At 35.2% G+C, this 13,416-nt stretch overlaps 1 protein-coding gene across 1 annotated transcript; it reads right to left on the reverse strand.

The window, feature by feature from the left end:
- Positions 1-729: 729 nt before the first annotated feature.
- LOC128696701 (UPF0390 protein zgc136864) lies at positions 730-13,416 on the reverse strand. Its single transcript, XM_053788069.2, has 3 exons — positions 13,208-13,416; positions 8,341-8,474; positions 730-896 (listed from the first exon to the last, which is right to left on the reverse strand). Exons 1-3 carry the CDS (start codon positions 13,305-13,307, stop codon positions 852-854), a joined length of 279 nt encoding a protein of 92 aa, XP_053644044.1. The 5' UTR covers positions 13,308-13,416; the 3' UTR covers positions 730-851.

The raw sequence follows: 13,416 nt of genomic DNA on the forward strand, positions 1-13,416 counted from the left end.
CTCAAGAAAATCATCAAAAATAAAATATTTCCACCACATAAAAACCTATTTCAAGCCACTTTCACTTTGACCAAAATCATCTCCATTTCACTAGCATGCCTCAAATTATCTAATTTAAACCAAACATAAGGCCAGAGGTTAGCTGTTCCCATTATGGACTGTGGGGGGCAGGATTATTTTTATATGTACTGTGCACACCCACTGCACAGACCCATTCTCTTATGTCCAAGCCAAAATTTAGGCCATGCAGCATATTAAAGGGTGTTGTGATTAAGATGTAGATCTTCGCAAGTGCCACTGGCCTCAATAACATTTAGCAACTCTTTAAATTATTCTCTCTGTCTTTCCATCACCTTCCCATCTAACATCTTCACTCTTTTGTTTTTAACTGCCAAGTCCATTTGCTCTCCAGGCTTCTTAACCTGGATTTTTCTCCAAAGCCATTGCTTATTCTCAGCAAAATTTGCTGATAAAAACCTGCCCATTCTCTGACTCTCCTTTTTGCATTCTTTTGTCCTTTCTATATGCCATACCATAACCTGAACCTCATTCTCAAAGTCTTACAGGTTTTCACAACCTACCACTTATTCCATACATTTGCAACCTCTTCCACACTGTTACCCTGTCCACCCTATCATATGCTTTTTCTAACTGAAACATACCCTACCATATTCTTTTTCTAACTGCAAGGTGGAAGCTTTAAATGCAGTAATAAAAAAAAGACATACAGTACTTCTCAAATTTTATTCAACTGACTTCCCACAAAATATGCATAGAGTATATCTTTAAAATTACCTTTCAGTGCAAGATTTAGTCAGGAAATGTTACTGCTGTAGTTGACAAGAAGCAAACTATTTCTTCACATTATCTTCAGGATTTTTCTCTTTCTTGAATAACTGAAAAAAAAAAAAAATACATACAGTACATTATATATAAAAGAATACTGTATAATGACAATACAGTTAACTCTCACAAGAAGTGGGGTTACACTCCCTAAAATTTGCGAATATTGTAAAAATGCAATACACAAACTTAATAACATGGGAAAAACTGGATTACATTCCAAACATATTAAAAGCTAACCCCATTCAATATATATTTTAAAGTACAAGGCTTTCAGAACAAACAAAAAAATAATGAACAGGACACAACTCATATCACTTAAGAATGTCTCATAGTGCAGTATTTTCTTTAATAAACAGATACAGTGGTACCCCAAGTTTCAGCCATAATTAGTTTCAGAAGGCTGTTCGAGTGCCATTACTGAACGAATTTGTTACCATAAGGAATAATGTAAATTAAATTAGACCGTTTCAGACCCCAAAAATATACTTACAAGAGCACTTACAATAACATACTTATATAACTGTTCGAGTTGGGAGCCGTACGGAACTCAGGGTACCACTGTATTTTATTTCTTGTGACTTCTATAAACACACCTTAAGGGAAGTTCCTTGATGTTAGTGTGGGGCTCCTGATTCATGGAGTTGAACCTGTTCTCCATTTCCTTGAAATAGACCTGACTGCCACTATTCTCCAGGCACTCAATGACAACCCTAGTGCTTTCCCCTAAATAAAATTATAATGATTCTGACATTTACCATCATAGTGGAGCTTCAGCTGTCGAATTTAATTTGTTCCAGATGTCGATTCAACAACCAAAACAGGCGACAACCAAAGCAATTTTTCCCATAAAGAATAATGTAAATAGAATTAAGTAATCCGTTCCAAACCCCAAATGACAATATAATAATTTACTAAAAACGTATTAACTACTACTTAAAACTGTAAAAATGAATACTAATAGAAACTTTAGCTGAGATACTGTACAGTAGTAAATGAAAATTTAACTGCCTCTTACCTGTCAGAGGAGAGCTAATGGCATACTGGAAGCAGGAGGTGGAAACGAGGGAGGATACATTACTGCTTGGAAGGAGAGTCACCTTTGAATAACGTGTCAGGCAACTCTCCTTCTGGTGTGCTTTCTCTTCTTTGTCTCTTTTCACCACTAACACCTTGGAATTATGTTCTTGCAAAGTTAGCAGTCATGGCGATATGCATCAGCGATTTTGCCCACTTTGTGCCCTACTTTGGGCCAATTCCATTGTTCCAGTTGACCAAACTCAGCTATTTTGCTAGTATTCCTTCTATTCTACTGAGTACAGGAAACTGCGCATTTACCTACTTCAACTACTCAATACAGTGATCGGAAATCGGTGATTTGGCCAATTTCACACAAAATTAAAAAATGCCAATTTAAAAATAGGGTCCAGAATAAACATGGCAGACATTCCTGGCACTGAAAAAAAACATTTCCTCTGTTCATTAGTCACATCTCCAGGCCCCTCTTATATTACACCTGCTTTCCATTTTGAATTTCTAATCACAAAAAAAATAGGATTTTTAGTTATACAGACTACTGCATTATTGTAGTAGTTGTATAAATAATGTCAACCCATTTGTGAATGCATATTAGACCAGCCAGTTGGATGTGTATTGGACAAGTGACATCATTTGTGTACTCTGGAATATCAGCAATAAATCAAACATTTCTGCTATTTTATCTCAATTTCAAGCTACTTTCAGTCATGAAACTAATCAAAATCATCCTATTTCTGTAATTTATCTTCCATTCTATCAAATGGGACCAAGTAACCAAGAATACAACCATAAAACCCATAAGAAAATACACCACAAAGCTGCAGTTTTAAACCAAAAACACGGTCACAGTTTTTTCTCATGATTCACTGCATGCTGCAGGATTTTTTTATGTGGTGCACACTTACCACATAGACCCATTCTCTCATTTCTAGGCCCAAATTTACCACTCTCAGCTTATCTGAGTGAGCTGAGCTTATGGTGTCATACTAAGGGACCGACACTGGCTTCAAAGCTGCTATACAACGAGACTGACACCGAAAAGGTTAAAGCCAATAATGTTAAGTCGGCCCATAATGCCTAGGCATAATAGAGGCTCTCTTTGCATTGCAACCCATTATTGTAAATACATAATCTCAATGTACTATTTGCAAAGACATAAATAAATAAATAATAAAAGTGGATATGGTGAGCCTCTTTGTCCCGTTTGCACTGTCCGTCGACAACCAAGAGCAAGTATGAAAACCAGGACATTTTTTTTTTGAACTCCTCATTCGAAAACTAATTTGTTCGACAAGTAAGGCATTCAATAACCGAGGTTCCACTGTATAAGGAAACCTCTTACATGCCAGTGTTTATGTACAGTAATGATAAAAATAAAGAAAGGTGAGATTTGAAAACCATTTACTGTTTTAGCACCGTAATATAAATGCTTCACTTTGGAGTCAGCTAAGTGGAGGACGTATTCAAGCCCTTCAATTTCTCAATCATCCATTATCTTGTTAAGCTACCAAATAAATTATAAACATGGCTTAACTTTACATATCAAAGCTCAAGGATCCTCTGAACAAAATATGAACATGAACTTGTACATAAAATGCTAAAATGTGTTGGAACAATGGAAAAAAAAGTACATTTTACATAGTTGTAAGCCATGCAGTACAGTCGCCCAGTCATGTATTCTGGTTCATTAGATTGAAAAATAAGGATGAATATAACTTAACCTATCTATCAAGGTAGTAAAATTCTGAATGATTAATCAACACATGATTTTCACTGAAGGTGTTTGGCTTCCTGGTACATATCTTTCTTTGGTAGAGCATACATGTAATAAAAAAAAATTGAAAAAAGAATTAAGTTTACTGAAAAAATTCCTAAAATCTGGCAACATTTTGATGCAAATCTCAATTCCTTACAATATTTCTAAAGTGAATTATCATAATTACAACATTTCATGTGATGACATCACAGGTAATATATTCCTCCATAATTACTGAATTTTTGGCAATTTTTTCACTTTATTTTTTTTTACATTTTTTGTTAATTCATTAAAAATCACCATCCAGCATCATTACTAAATGGATGGAGTTTTCCTCTGGACAGGGATGAGTTTAGGTTCAGTGTAGGTGCTATAACAGATGTCTGGAGGAGGAGTGCTCACTGATGCATGATTAAATGACGTATATTTATGCTGTTTTCAGCATTTTTATCATTGCATGTATAAAAGGTTTTGCAAAAAATAACAAAAACAATAAATAACAATAAAACATAATACAAACAGCCATGTCAGAAAATGCCCAACATTTATTAAGAGGTGTAGTAAGGCAGTGGCTGTTATGCAGCAATGTACACAAGTGTATATCAATGCCATGCTCCGAGTAGAGAATACTGCAGAAACCTATGGATATTACTTGGCTAAGTTCAAAAATCACACCTTTCACATGCCTTTACTCATGAATACAGTCATTCACTCTAAAAAAAAAAAAAAAAGTATTTGTACAGTGGTACCCAGAATTTCGGCGATAATTTGTTCCAGAAGGCTGTTCGAGTGCCATTACCAAATGAATTTATTCCCATAAGGAATAATGTAAATTAGATTACTGTTTCAGACCCCCAAAAAATACACTTACAAAAGCACTTACAATAATACACTTACATAATTGTTGAGTTGGGAGCTGTACAAAACTTGGGGTACCACTGTACTTAACCCTTAAACTGTCCAAATGTAGATCTACATTTGCTTGGGTAGCGCCCCGAACGTAGATCTATGTTTTTTTAACATTGTTTCTTATGGAGAAAATCGAGGTCAGAGCGCTACGCGCGCAAACGTAGATCTACATTTGGACAGTTTAAGGGTTAAATAATGCGCTTGAATATAAAACCTGAAATTTCTTGAAAGTTATTTAGTTATTTACTGGTCCTAAGCTATTATTTACTAATCCTATTTCATTAATGATTCTGACTTTGCTTTACCCAAAGCATGTGGTACTGCTTTCTTTTCCCCTAAGCACAATACTGACACCTCATGTACAGATCATACAAAATAAAAGTTTAAAGATAATTAAGATTAACTGACAAGTTAAGGCACTATATAGAACTTTTCCACATCTCTTGGACACTTTTCCACACCATTTTATTACAACATCACTTCATTTTACTGAGTTATTACTCTCTTAAATGTCCTTAAGATATATTTGTTTAGTATAAATGTGGACAATTTGTAAGGAAATGTGGCTTCTATTCTTACCAAAGTTAACATACAGGTCAAATACAGCATAAGCTTTCAATGACTATAAACTATAACAACAAAGCTCCTGAGGCTGCCTTGAATATTTTGATTATTATTAATAATAATAATAATAATAATAATAATAATAATAATAATAATAATAATAATAATAATAATAATTTATTTCAACATGATACATGTTTGTACAAAGGAATACTTATAATAGTTGGGTGTACATACCAAAAGCCCCTTTATGTGCAAAACATTTTGGGCAAACTTAAAACTAACTTAAGATTAATAAGGCAATAACAGTACATATGGTCATTAGGCGAGTTACAATGAATACAAGAGAAATGAGTATTCCATTAAGTTGTGCTATATGGCTTTAATAAGTTTTGTAGAGAAGAATTACAATTTTGATTATTAACATTAGGGGGACACAATGGAGTGATTAACATTTGAGATGAATACAGATATTGAGATTAAGTATACATATACTGATTATAAAGTTTTATCTATGTTCATGATATTGAGCAAATGCATGTATAGTTTTTCGATATGTATTAAAGATGGGCTGGGGTAGGTTGAGGAGAAAAGGTGTTTTTTAACTGTAGTTTCAAAATGCTAGCTGAGCCTCTGGTTCCGGAGATTTCTGGCAAAGAGTCCCAGATTTTTAGTCCTTTTATGCACAGCGAGTTTTTGAAAAGATTTAGCCTGACACGGGGAATGTCATAGAGGTTTTTGTGCCTAGTGTTATGTTATGTCGGAATTTATGTTAGAATTGATTGTTCTGTAAATGTAGGTTACACAATAGTACGAGTGAATATTTTGTATAGTGAGTAGGTTTAGGTCTTTGAAGAGTGGGGGAGGGGGGTGTTGTCTAGCAGTGGATTGTGTGATCATTTGCACTGCAGCTTTTTGTTGGGTTATTATTAGTTTTAGGTGATTTGTCGTTGTAGAGCCCAAGGCACAAATAGCATAGGTGAGGTTGGGGTAGATCAGTGAAAAGTATAGTGTAAGTAGTACTGTCTGTGGTACATAGTAACGTATGAGAAGTTGCCAACCGTTTGACTTTTTTTATGTGTCGGATATGGGTTTTGAATTTCAGGTTGCTGTCAAGGTGCAGACCCAGGAATTTTCCCTCATTATATTTAGCAATAAGGGTGTTGTTAAGCATAATGACTAGTTGGAATTCACTTGCTCTACTCCCAAACACAATGTAAAAAGTTTTGTCTGTATTAAGTGTAAGTTTACTGACAGTCATCCAGGTTGCTATTACTGCAAGCTCTTCATTAACAATAGTGCTGAGTGAGGCTAGATTTGGGTGGGAGATGACAAAAGTCGTGTCATTAGCAAAGTTGTTGTGATACCTAACTCTGCTAATTGTTCATTTAATATAGATGTGGTGAGTTCCTATATGTTTGGTACAATCTGGTAAGGAAATATGGCTTTTATTTTTAAGAGGTTTACACACACTGAGTTTATTTCAGACGATAAAACATGGAGCATCCAATACAGCCCAGGAGGCCCACATTAACCCTACCTACACTCTTCAAATGCTTGAAGTAATTATTCTTTTACAGAGTATAATTTTTATAAAAAGACAGCAACCACCCAAAGAGGTACTATCGTCCTGCCAAATGAATGTAAAACAGAAACTTGTAACTGTTTTACATGATGGTAGGACTGCTGGTGTCTTTTTTCTGTCCCATAAACATGCAAGATTTCACGTACGTCTTGCTACTTCTACTTACACTTAGGTTACACTACACATACATGTACAAGCATATATATACACACCCCTTTGAGTTTTCTTCTATTTTCTTTCTAGTTCTTGTTCTTGTTTATTTCCTCTTACCTCCATGGGGAAGTGGAACAGAATTCTTCCTCCGTAAGCCATGTGTGTTGTAAGAGGCGACTAAAATGCCAGGAGCAAGGGGCTAGTAACCCCTTCTCCTGTATATATTACTAAATGTAAAAGGAGAAACTTTCGTTTTTCCTTTTGGGCCACCCCACCTCGGTGGGATACGGCCGGTGTGTTGAAATAAAGGAAAGAATATATACACACACACGTCTGGATTTTCTTCTATTTTCTTGCTAGTTCTAGTTCTTGTTTATTTCTGCTTTTCTCCATGGGGAAGTGGAACAGAATTTTTCCTCCATAAGCCATGCATGTTGTAGGAGATGGCTAAAATGCCGGGAGCAAGGGGCTAGTAACCCCTTCTTCTATATACATTACTAAATTTAGAGAGAAACTTTAGTTTTTCTTTTTAGGTCACCCTGCCTTGGTGGGATATTGCCAGTTCGTTGAAAAAAAAAAAAAAAGTTTAGCAAATTCAGAGGCATTTGGAACATAACCCAATCTCTGAATATGGTCCTCACATCACTTAATGCTATTTTAGATTAGATGATGATTTTCAGGAATGTAACCCTACTGATAACTGAGAGGTTACTGCATGAACAAGTTTGCATATGATGCAAAAATCCTATGCACTACACATCCTATGCATTATAAACCATGTAAGAAAAAATAAAGATAAAAAAAAATTACAAGGGCCTAAGAGAAACTGCCATCAAAGATCATTGGAAAATCACTCTTCAATGCTAAATTTTTTAGCCTTTAGTGTATATGAATGAATGAATATTGAAAAAGCTGTTCACTATAGACACTAGATAAAAAGTGAACTATGATGTATCGGTATGTTGTTCACACCTAAAGAACACGTGGACAAGCTAAAAAAAAGTCAAAAGATAAAATGCAAAATGCTTCTTGCATTAAAAACAAAGTACAAATAAGAAGGAAATGAGGAGACATTATAACCGAATTAAAGATTATAAAAGAATTAACAGAGATTCAAGCCTCATCCATCAACTGGCAGATCAAAAGATCATAAACTAAGAAAACACTGCTGAAAGCATACTGCCATAGAAGGCTTTCCTTCAAAAATATAGACAAATTTGCAAGAGAAGAAAGTGTGTGCTACAACCACATGACAAACTTTGCTCTTTTCCTGCTGCTACAAATAGGTACTATGTTACAAATAAGGTACTGTAATCACAAAATTAAGATCTCTTTCTTTACAGGATATGACCAATTTTTTAAAAGAAAATCAAGCATAATTGTATGTAAGTCACAGCAATTAATATGTAGTACTTCCATGGTGCATACTGTGTAATGAAAGTGTGTAACCCACATAAGTTTTGAGAAGTTTCGTGAATGTAGTGATACATACTTTAAAAGATGTACAGTCCTTAGATGCTCTTTGTTTCATATCTTGTTCAATATTGGCATTAATGGCTTTCTGTAACTGTTTTTGTACAAACATTCTCTCTTGTGCCTTGGCTTTCTTTGGTGCAATTGTACGTCCTGAAATTAATAGATACCAGTATTTAATGGATTAATTTTAGCCCAGATTTTGTCAAAAAGGAATACACAAGCCACAAAAATTAATCCACAACTATTACATAAATGCAAAATTTAAAAAAAAAAAAAATACAAGGATTTGAGATCAAATGAATTCTGCAGATTCATATATGTTTAATAGGTAAGACTGATAAACAAACTACAGCAGATTTAAAATAAATAAAATGTACTGATTAAAACTGAATGGTGTCAGTAATGTCAACAGTTTTTCAAATCACTTACATCAGTAAGTTATCCTGGTGGAAGGTTCAATGACTTTAAAATATAACAAGTTATCCAACATTACAATCTAGGTTTAGGTAGGGCTAGGTTAGGTTTAATGTCAGTAATCTCACTGACATTACCAAGTCGTAAATTGGTCAGAAGTGCCATGAGTTTTTTGTACTGGGAAAAATTCTTCCATATACAGTAGGTTAGGTTCCAGGTTACCGTTGTAAAGCAAAAGTTGCTGTAAAGTGAGCCATAGCCTTTTTTCACTTTCAAATGCATATTAAAGCCTAACAACACGTTTACACCATCATATATGTATTAAGTGAGCAATATAGCTAGGCCTAAAAAAATTAATATACAGTACACACATTACTTACCTTATTGCAACAAATTTAATAATAAGTATCTCCCAAGAAGAACCATTAAAGTGCATATTTCTTACAAGAAAAAACCCATAGTTATGGATAGTATTTCAGAAAGTCTTAAGCTAGGAGTACCTGAGAACATACATACTATATAAATGTAGTACAGAACACACTAAATATGTACATAAAATTATATAATACTGTACAGTACTATAATAGAAATATTGGTGAAAACTCAGCATTTGGTGAAGACATGATTTAATGCTAAATTAATTAAAAAACAAATAAGAAAGTAATGATATACAGTAATACTGGTTGAAGATTTGCCCAAAATATTTTGCACTGCATACTAAGGACTTTCTGCATGTACACCTAAATGTTACCCATCTCTGTACAAGCATTGTACTATCATGTTGAAATAAAGAATTTGAATTTGAAGATATGATTAATTTTTAAAAAGTTAAGGAACATAGTGTAATTTATTATAAGTTGGAAATAAAAAGTTTAATGACAATTTAGAGAGATATTAACAACCGTTTCAAGAAAACAGCTATATTATGTTCAAATGTTTTTAAATTTTGTGACTGAATTCATTAATTTACAAATTTTTAATTAACAAGGTTCAGGTGAACATGCCTAATATTTACAACATTTACCAGTAGGTTACTGAACCATAGTTATTTTATTTTCATAAGACTAGAACCTTACATATGTCTGCATTGAACTGCATTTCCCACTTCTCCAACCACATCAACTTATCCAGATCATCCTGTAGCTTTCTGGTGTCATCAGAAATTATCTGATGACTTATTCTCGTGTCATCAGCAAACTTATGTCACTATTTTAGTCCCTTTGTTTTTCAAACATACTTACCTACGTTCATGTTATCATAGTGGGTTACAGATCTACTCAAGCTTCTAATTGCATTCCTATAACATTCATTTTCATTGTTTACTTCTCTCCTAATATTATTCCTAATGCTAGACACAGATATACCAAAGTTATATTCTACATTCTCCTTCAGGGTACTCTTCTTAGTTGATATGTTAGCCAAGAGGAGTACCCTGAAGGAGAATGTAGAATATAACTTTGGTATATCTGTGTCTAGCATTTGGAGTAATATTAGGTGAGAAGTAATTAATGAAAATTAATGTTATAGGAATGCAATTAGAAGCCTGAGTAGATCTATAACCCACTATGATAACATGAATGTAGATAAGTATGATTATGGAGCAACTTGCAACGTGAACAGACTGATGTTGTAGAGGCTAGGCTTAGGCTTGGTTACAAGTACTTCTGGCAGTTTGGGAGATACACAGATAATCAAACCAAATGCAAATTATGTGGTCAGGCATATGGTCATGGTCTTGAACACTATGTGCTTAATTGTCTACTTATTGAGGAATATAGAGAGAGAGAATATAATAACCTATGTGACATATCAAGATATGTTATTAATGAAAATAAGATACCAGATAAGTGAACTGTAGATATAAATCCAAATGTACACTTAACCCTTTTGTGACCTAATTCCTAGGCCTTTTGTGTATTCATATGCTCTTGCGCTACTGTCCACAGGATGGATATGAGGCGCACAATAAACCAGCCACTTCAGTGGCAAAATCTAAATCTAATCTCTGCTTTTGTCATATACATCAATGATCTTCAAAATTCCAACAACTTAGACCCGTTCTGTTTGTAGATGACATGGCTTCCGTCATCTCTCACCCAAATCAGAATTCTCTCAACAGCAATGATGAGCTCATAAAGATATCTACCTGGATAACTCCCAATAATCTCACTCTTAACATTGATAAGACCTTCTACATAATGTTTGGGAACAGAGCTACAAATGTCCAACTAAATGTTATGATTTGTAGATGAATGGTTCAGAGAACCGACATGTTGATAAATTAGACACATGTGCAACTCTTGGGTATCTTTATTGAGGAAACGTTTCACCACACAGTGGCTTCATCAGTCCATACAAAGGAGAATCTTGAAGAACAGGAGGAGAATGAGGTAATCAGTCCCTCAACCTTGAGTCTATGTGGTCAGTCCATCAATCTTGAATAGAATACGGCATACGTGCTGAGAAGGAGCTTATAAACCGTTGGCAGGAGAGGTGCAGCAGTCATAGGTTGTGTAACATTTGTTCAATGTTGAAGTAGGTCGTGCCCAAGAATTAGGGTCTTAATACTTGGGAATTCTTCGCTTGCCTAATTCTTGGGCACGACCTACTTCAACATTGAACAAATGTTACACGACCTATGACTGCTGCACCTCTCCTGCCAACGGTTTATAAGCTCCTTCTCAGCACGTATGCTGTATTCTATTCAAGATTGATGGACTGACCACATCGACTCAAGGTTGAGGGACTGATTACCTCATTCTCCTCCTGTTCTTCAAGATTCTCCTTTGTATGGACTGATGAAGCCACTGTGTGGCGAAACGTTTCCTCAATAAAGATACCCAAGAGTTGCACATGTGTCTAATTTATCAACATGTCGGTTCTCTGAACCATTCATCTACAAACCTGTCAGACACTGCAACTTCTTGGGATCTTAATACTTGGGAATTCTTCGCTTGCCTAATTCTTGGGCACGACCTACTTCAACATTGAACAAATGTTACACGACCTATGACTGCTGCACCTCTCCTGCCAACGGTTTATAAGCTCCTTCTCAGCACGTATGCCGTATTCTATTCAAGATTGATGGACTGACCACATCGACTCAAGGTTGAGGGACTGATTACCTCATTCTCCTCCTGTTCTTCAAGATTCTCCTTTGTATGGACTGATGAAGCCACTGTGTGGCGAAACGTTTCCTCAATAAAGATACCCAAGAGTTGCACATGTGTCTAATTTATCTAAATGTTATGATTAATGATTCTTCCATTGCAAGATAAATGAAGGAAAATTCTTAGGTCTGTTCCATGACAGCAACTTGAAATTCAACACCCACGTTCAGCACGTATCAAAAAATGTATACCAGTAAGTCGGAATCTTCTCTATGATACATTATTATGTACCTCAAACAGAACTACTTACACTATACTACTCTCTAATCTATTCCTTCTTCACCTATGCTATTTGTGCCTAGGGATCCACTACAGCAAATCACCTTAAGCCAATAATATTACAAAAAATAAGCACTAAACCCACAAGGATCATACAGTTCAACAAAAAGTAGCTGTATGAATGATTACTCAGTCTAGTGCCAGACAACACACTCCCTCACTCTTCAAAAGTCTAAACTCACTTGATATACATACATAAAATTAACTCATACTACTGTGCATCTTACACATACAAAATAATCAATTCTAATACCCTAACAAAAAGGGCTAGTAAATTTATAAGGCAAGAATGTCCCTTTGTATGATGAAATTCGCTGAATAATACCTCAAGGTGACTTGCTTAGAATTGCATCTACACTTACTGATTCCATCAACTTTTCCATAAATGAGGTTAGGCTGACTGGTCCATAATATGAAGATAGGGACCTATCTCCACCTTGTAAATGGCTATCACATTATATCAAGAGCCTTTCACCAGTATAAAGAAACCCTTTAAGGGGCTTTTCAGTTGAGCCGAAGACTCCTATTACTGAATTACGGTAATAATAATAATAACAATAATAATTAAAAAAAGGCAACTATTTTTTTAAAAGGTCAATCATCAACAGCATTTTAAGGTACCTTTGTAGGGGAGTCCCAGAGTTCGATTGCAAGAGCACTCATCTCACACATTGAGGTCCGTGATTCGATCCCCGGTACAGGTGGCCACATCAGCACGTGTTTCCTTAAAACACCTGCTGTTCCTGTTCACCTATCAGTAAAATTGGTACCTGGGTGTTAGTCGACTGGTGTGGGTCGCATCCTGGGGACAAAATTGACCTAATTGGCCCGAAATGCTCTACATAACAAGGGGCTTTCTATATAGCATGTCACTGATATCAGCTAAGCTTGTATACGTTGTACATGTACTTGCAGAAATAAAGATTATAATGATTATAAAATTATCACTGTAAATTGCCTAGGATGACTCAAAAAAAAAGTCAGTGACATTGACTCATTACATATAAAGCATTCACCTACCTCCTTTCTTCATCTTGAGAGGGTTTTGTCGTTTTCCCTTTTTCAGCTTCGTAGGAACCTGTGGTCCCTTTTTATTCTTTTTAAAGCTTCCCTGAGGCATCCTGCAACGTGTTTCTGTTCTTGTTATGGGATAACGCTAGTTTCCCTTCAAAAGTTCATGTTATGGGATGAGAGAGCTGGAGGAGCCGAGCACACACTACCATCTACTT

The sequence above is a fragment of the Cherax quadricarinatus genome, chromosome 46 (assembly GCF_038502225.1).
Source record: "Cherax quadricarinatus isolate ZL_2023a chromosome 46, ASM3850222v1, whole genome shotgun sequence".
NCBI lineage: Eukaryota > Metazoa > Arthropoda > Malacostraca > Decapoda > Parastacidae > Cherax > Cherax quadricarinatus.

What these genes read in the sequence shown, in the direction of transcription:
- LOC128696701 (XM_053788069.2), bottom strand. Translation starts at nt 13,307, where the DNA reads ATGCCTCAGGGAAGCTTTAAAAAGAATAAAAAGGGACCACAGGTTCCT. An exon ending in TCTCAAGATGAAGAAAGGAG is followed by an intron (nt 8,475 to 13,207) that starts GTAGGTGAATGC and finishes TATTAATTTCAG; the next exon opens with GACGTACAATTGCACCAAAG. An exon ending in AGGACTGTACATCTTTTAAA is followed by an intron (nt 897 to 8,340) that starts GTATGTATCACT and finishes TTTTTTTTTCAG; the next exon opens with TTATTCAAGAAAGAGAAAAA.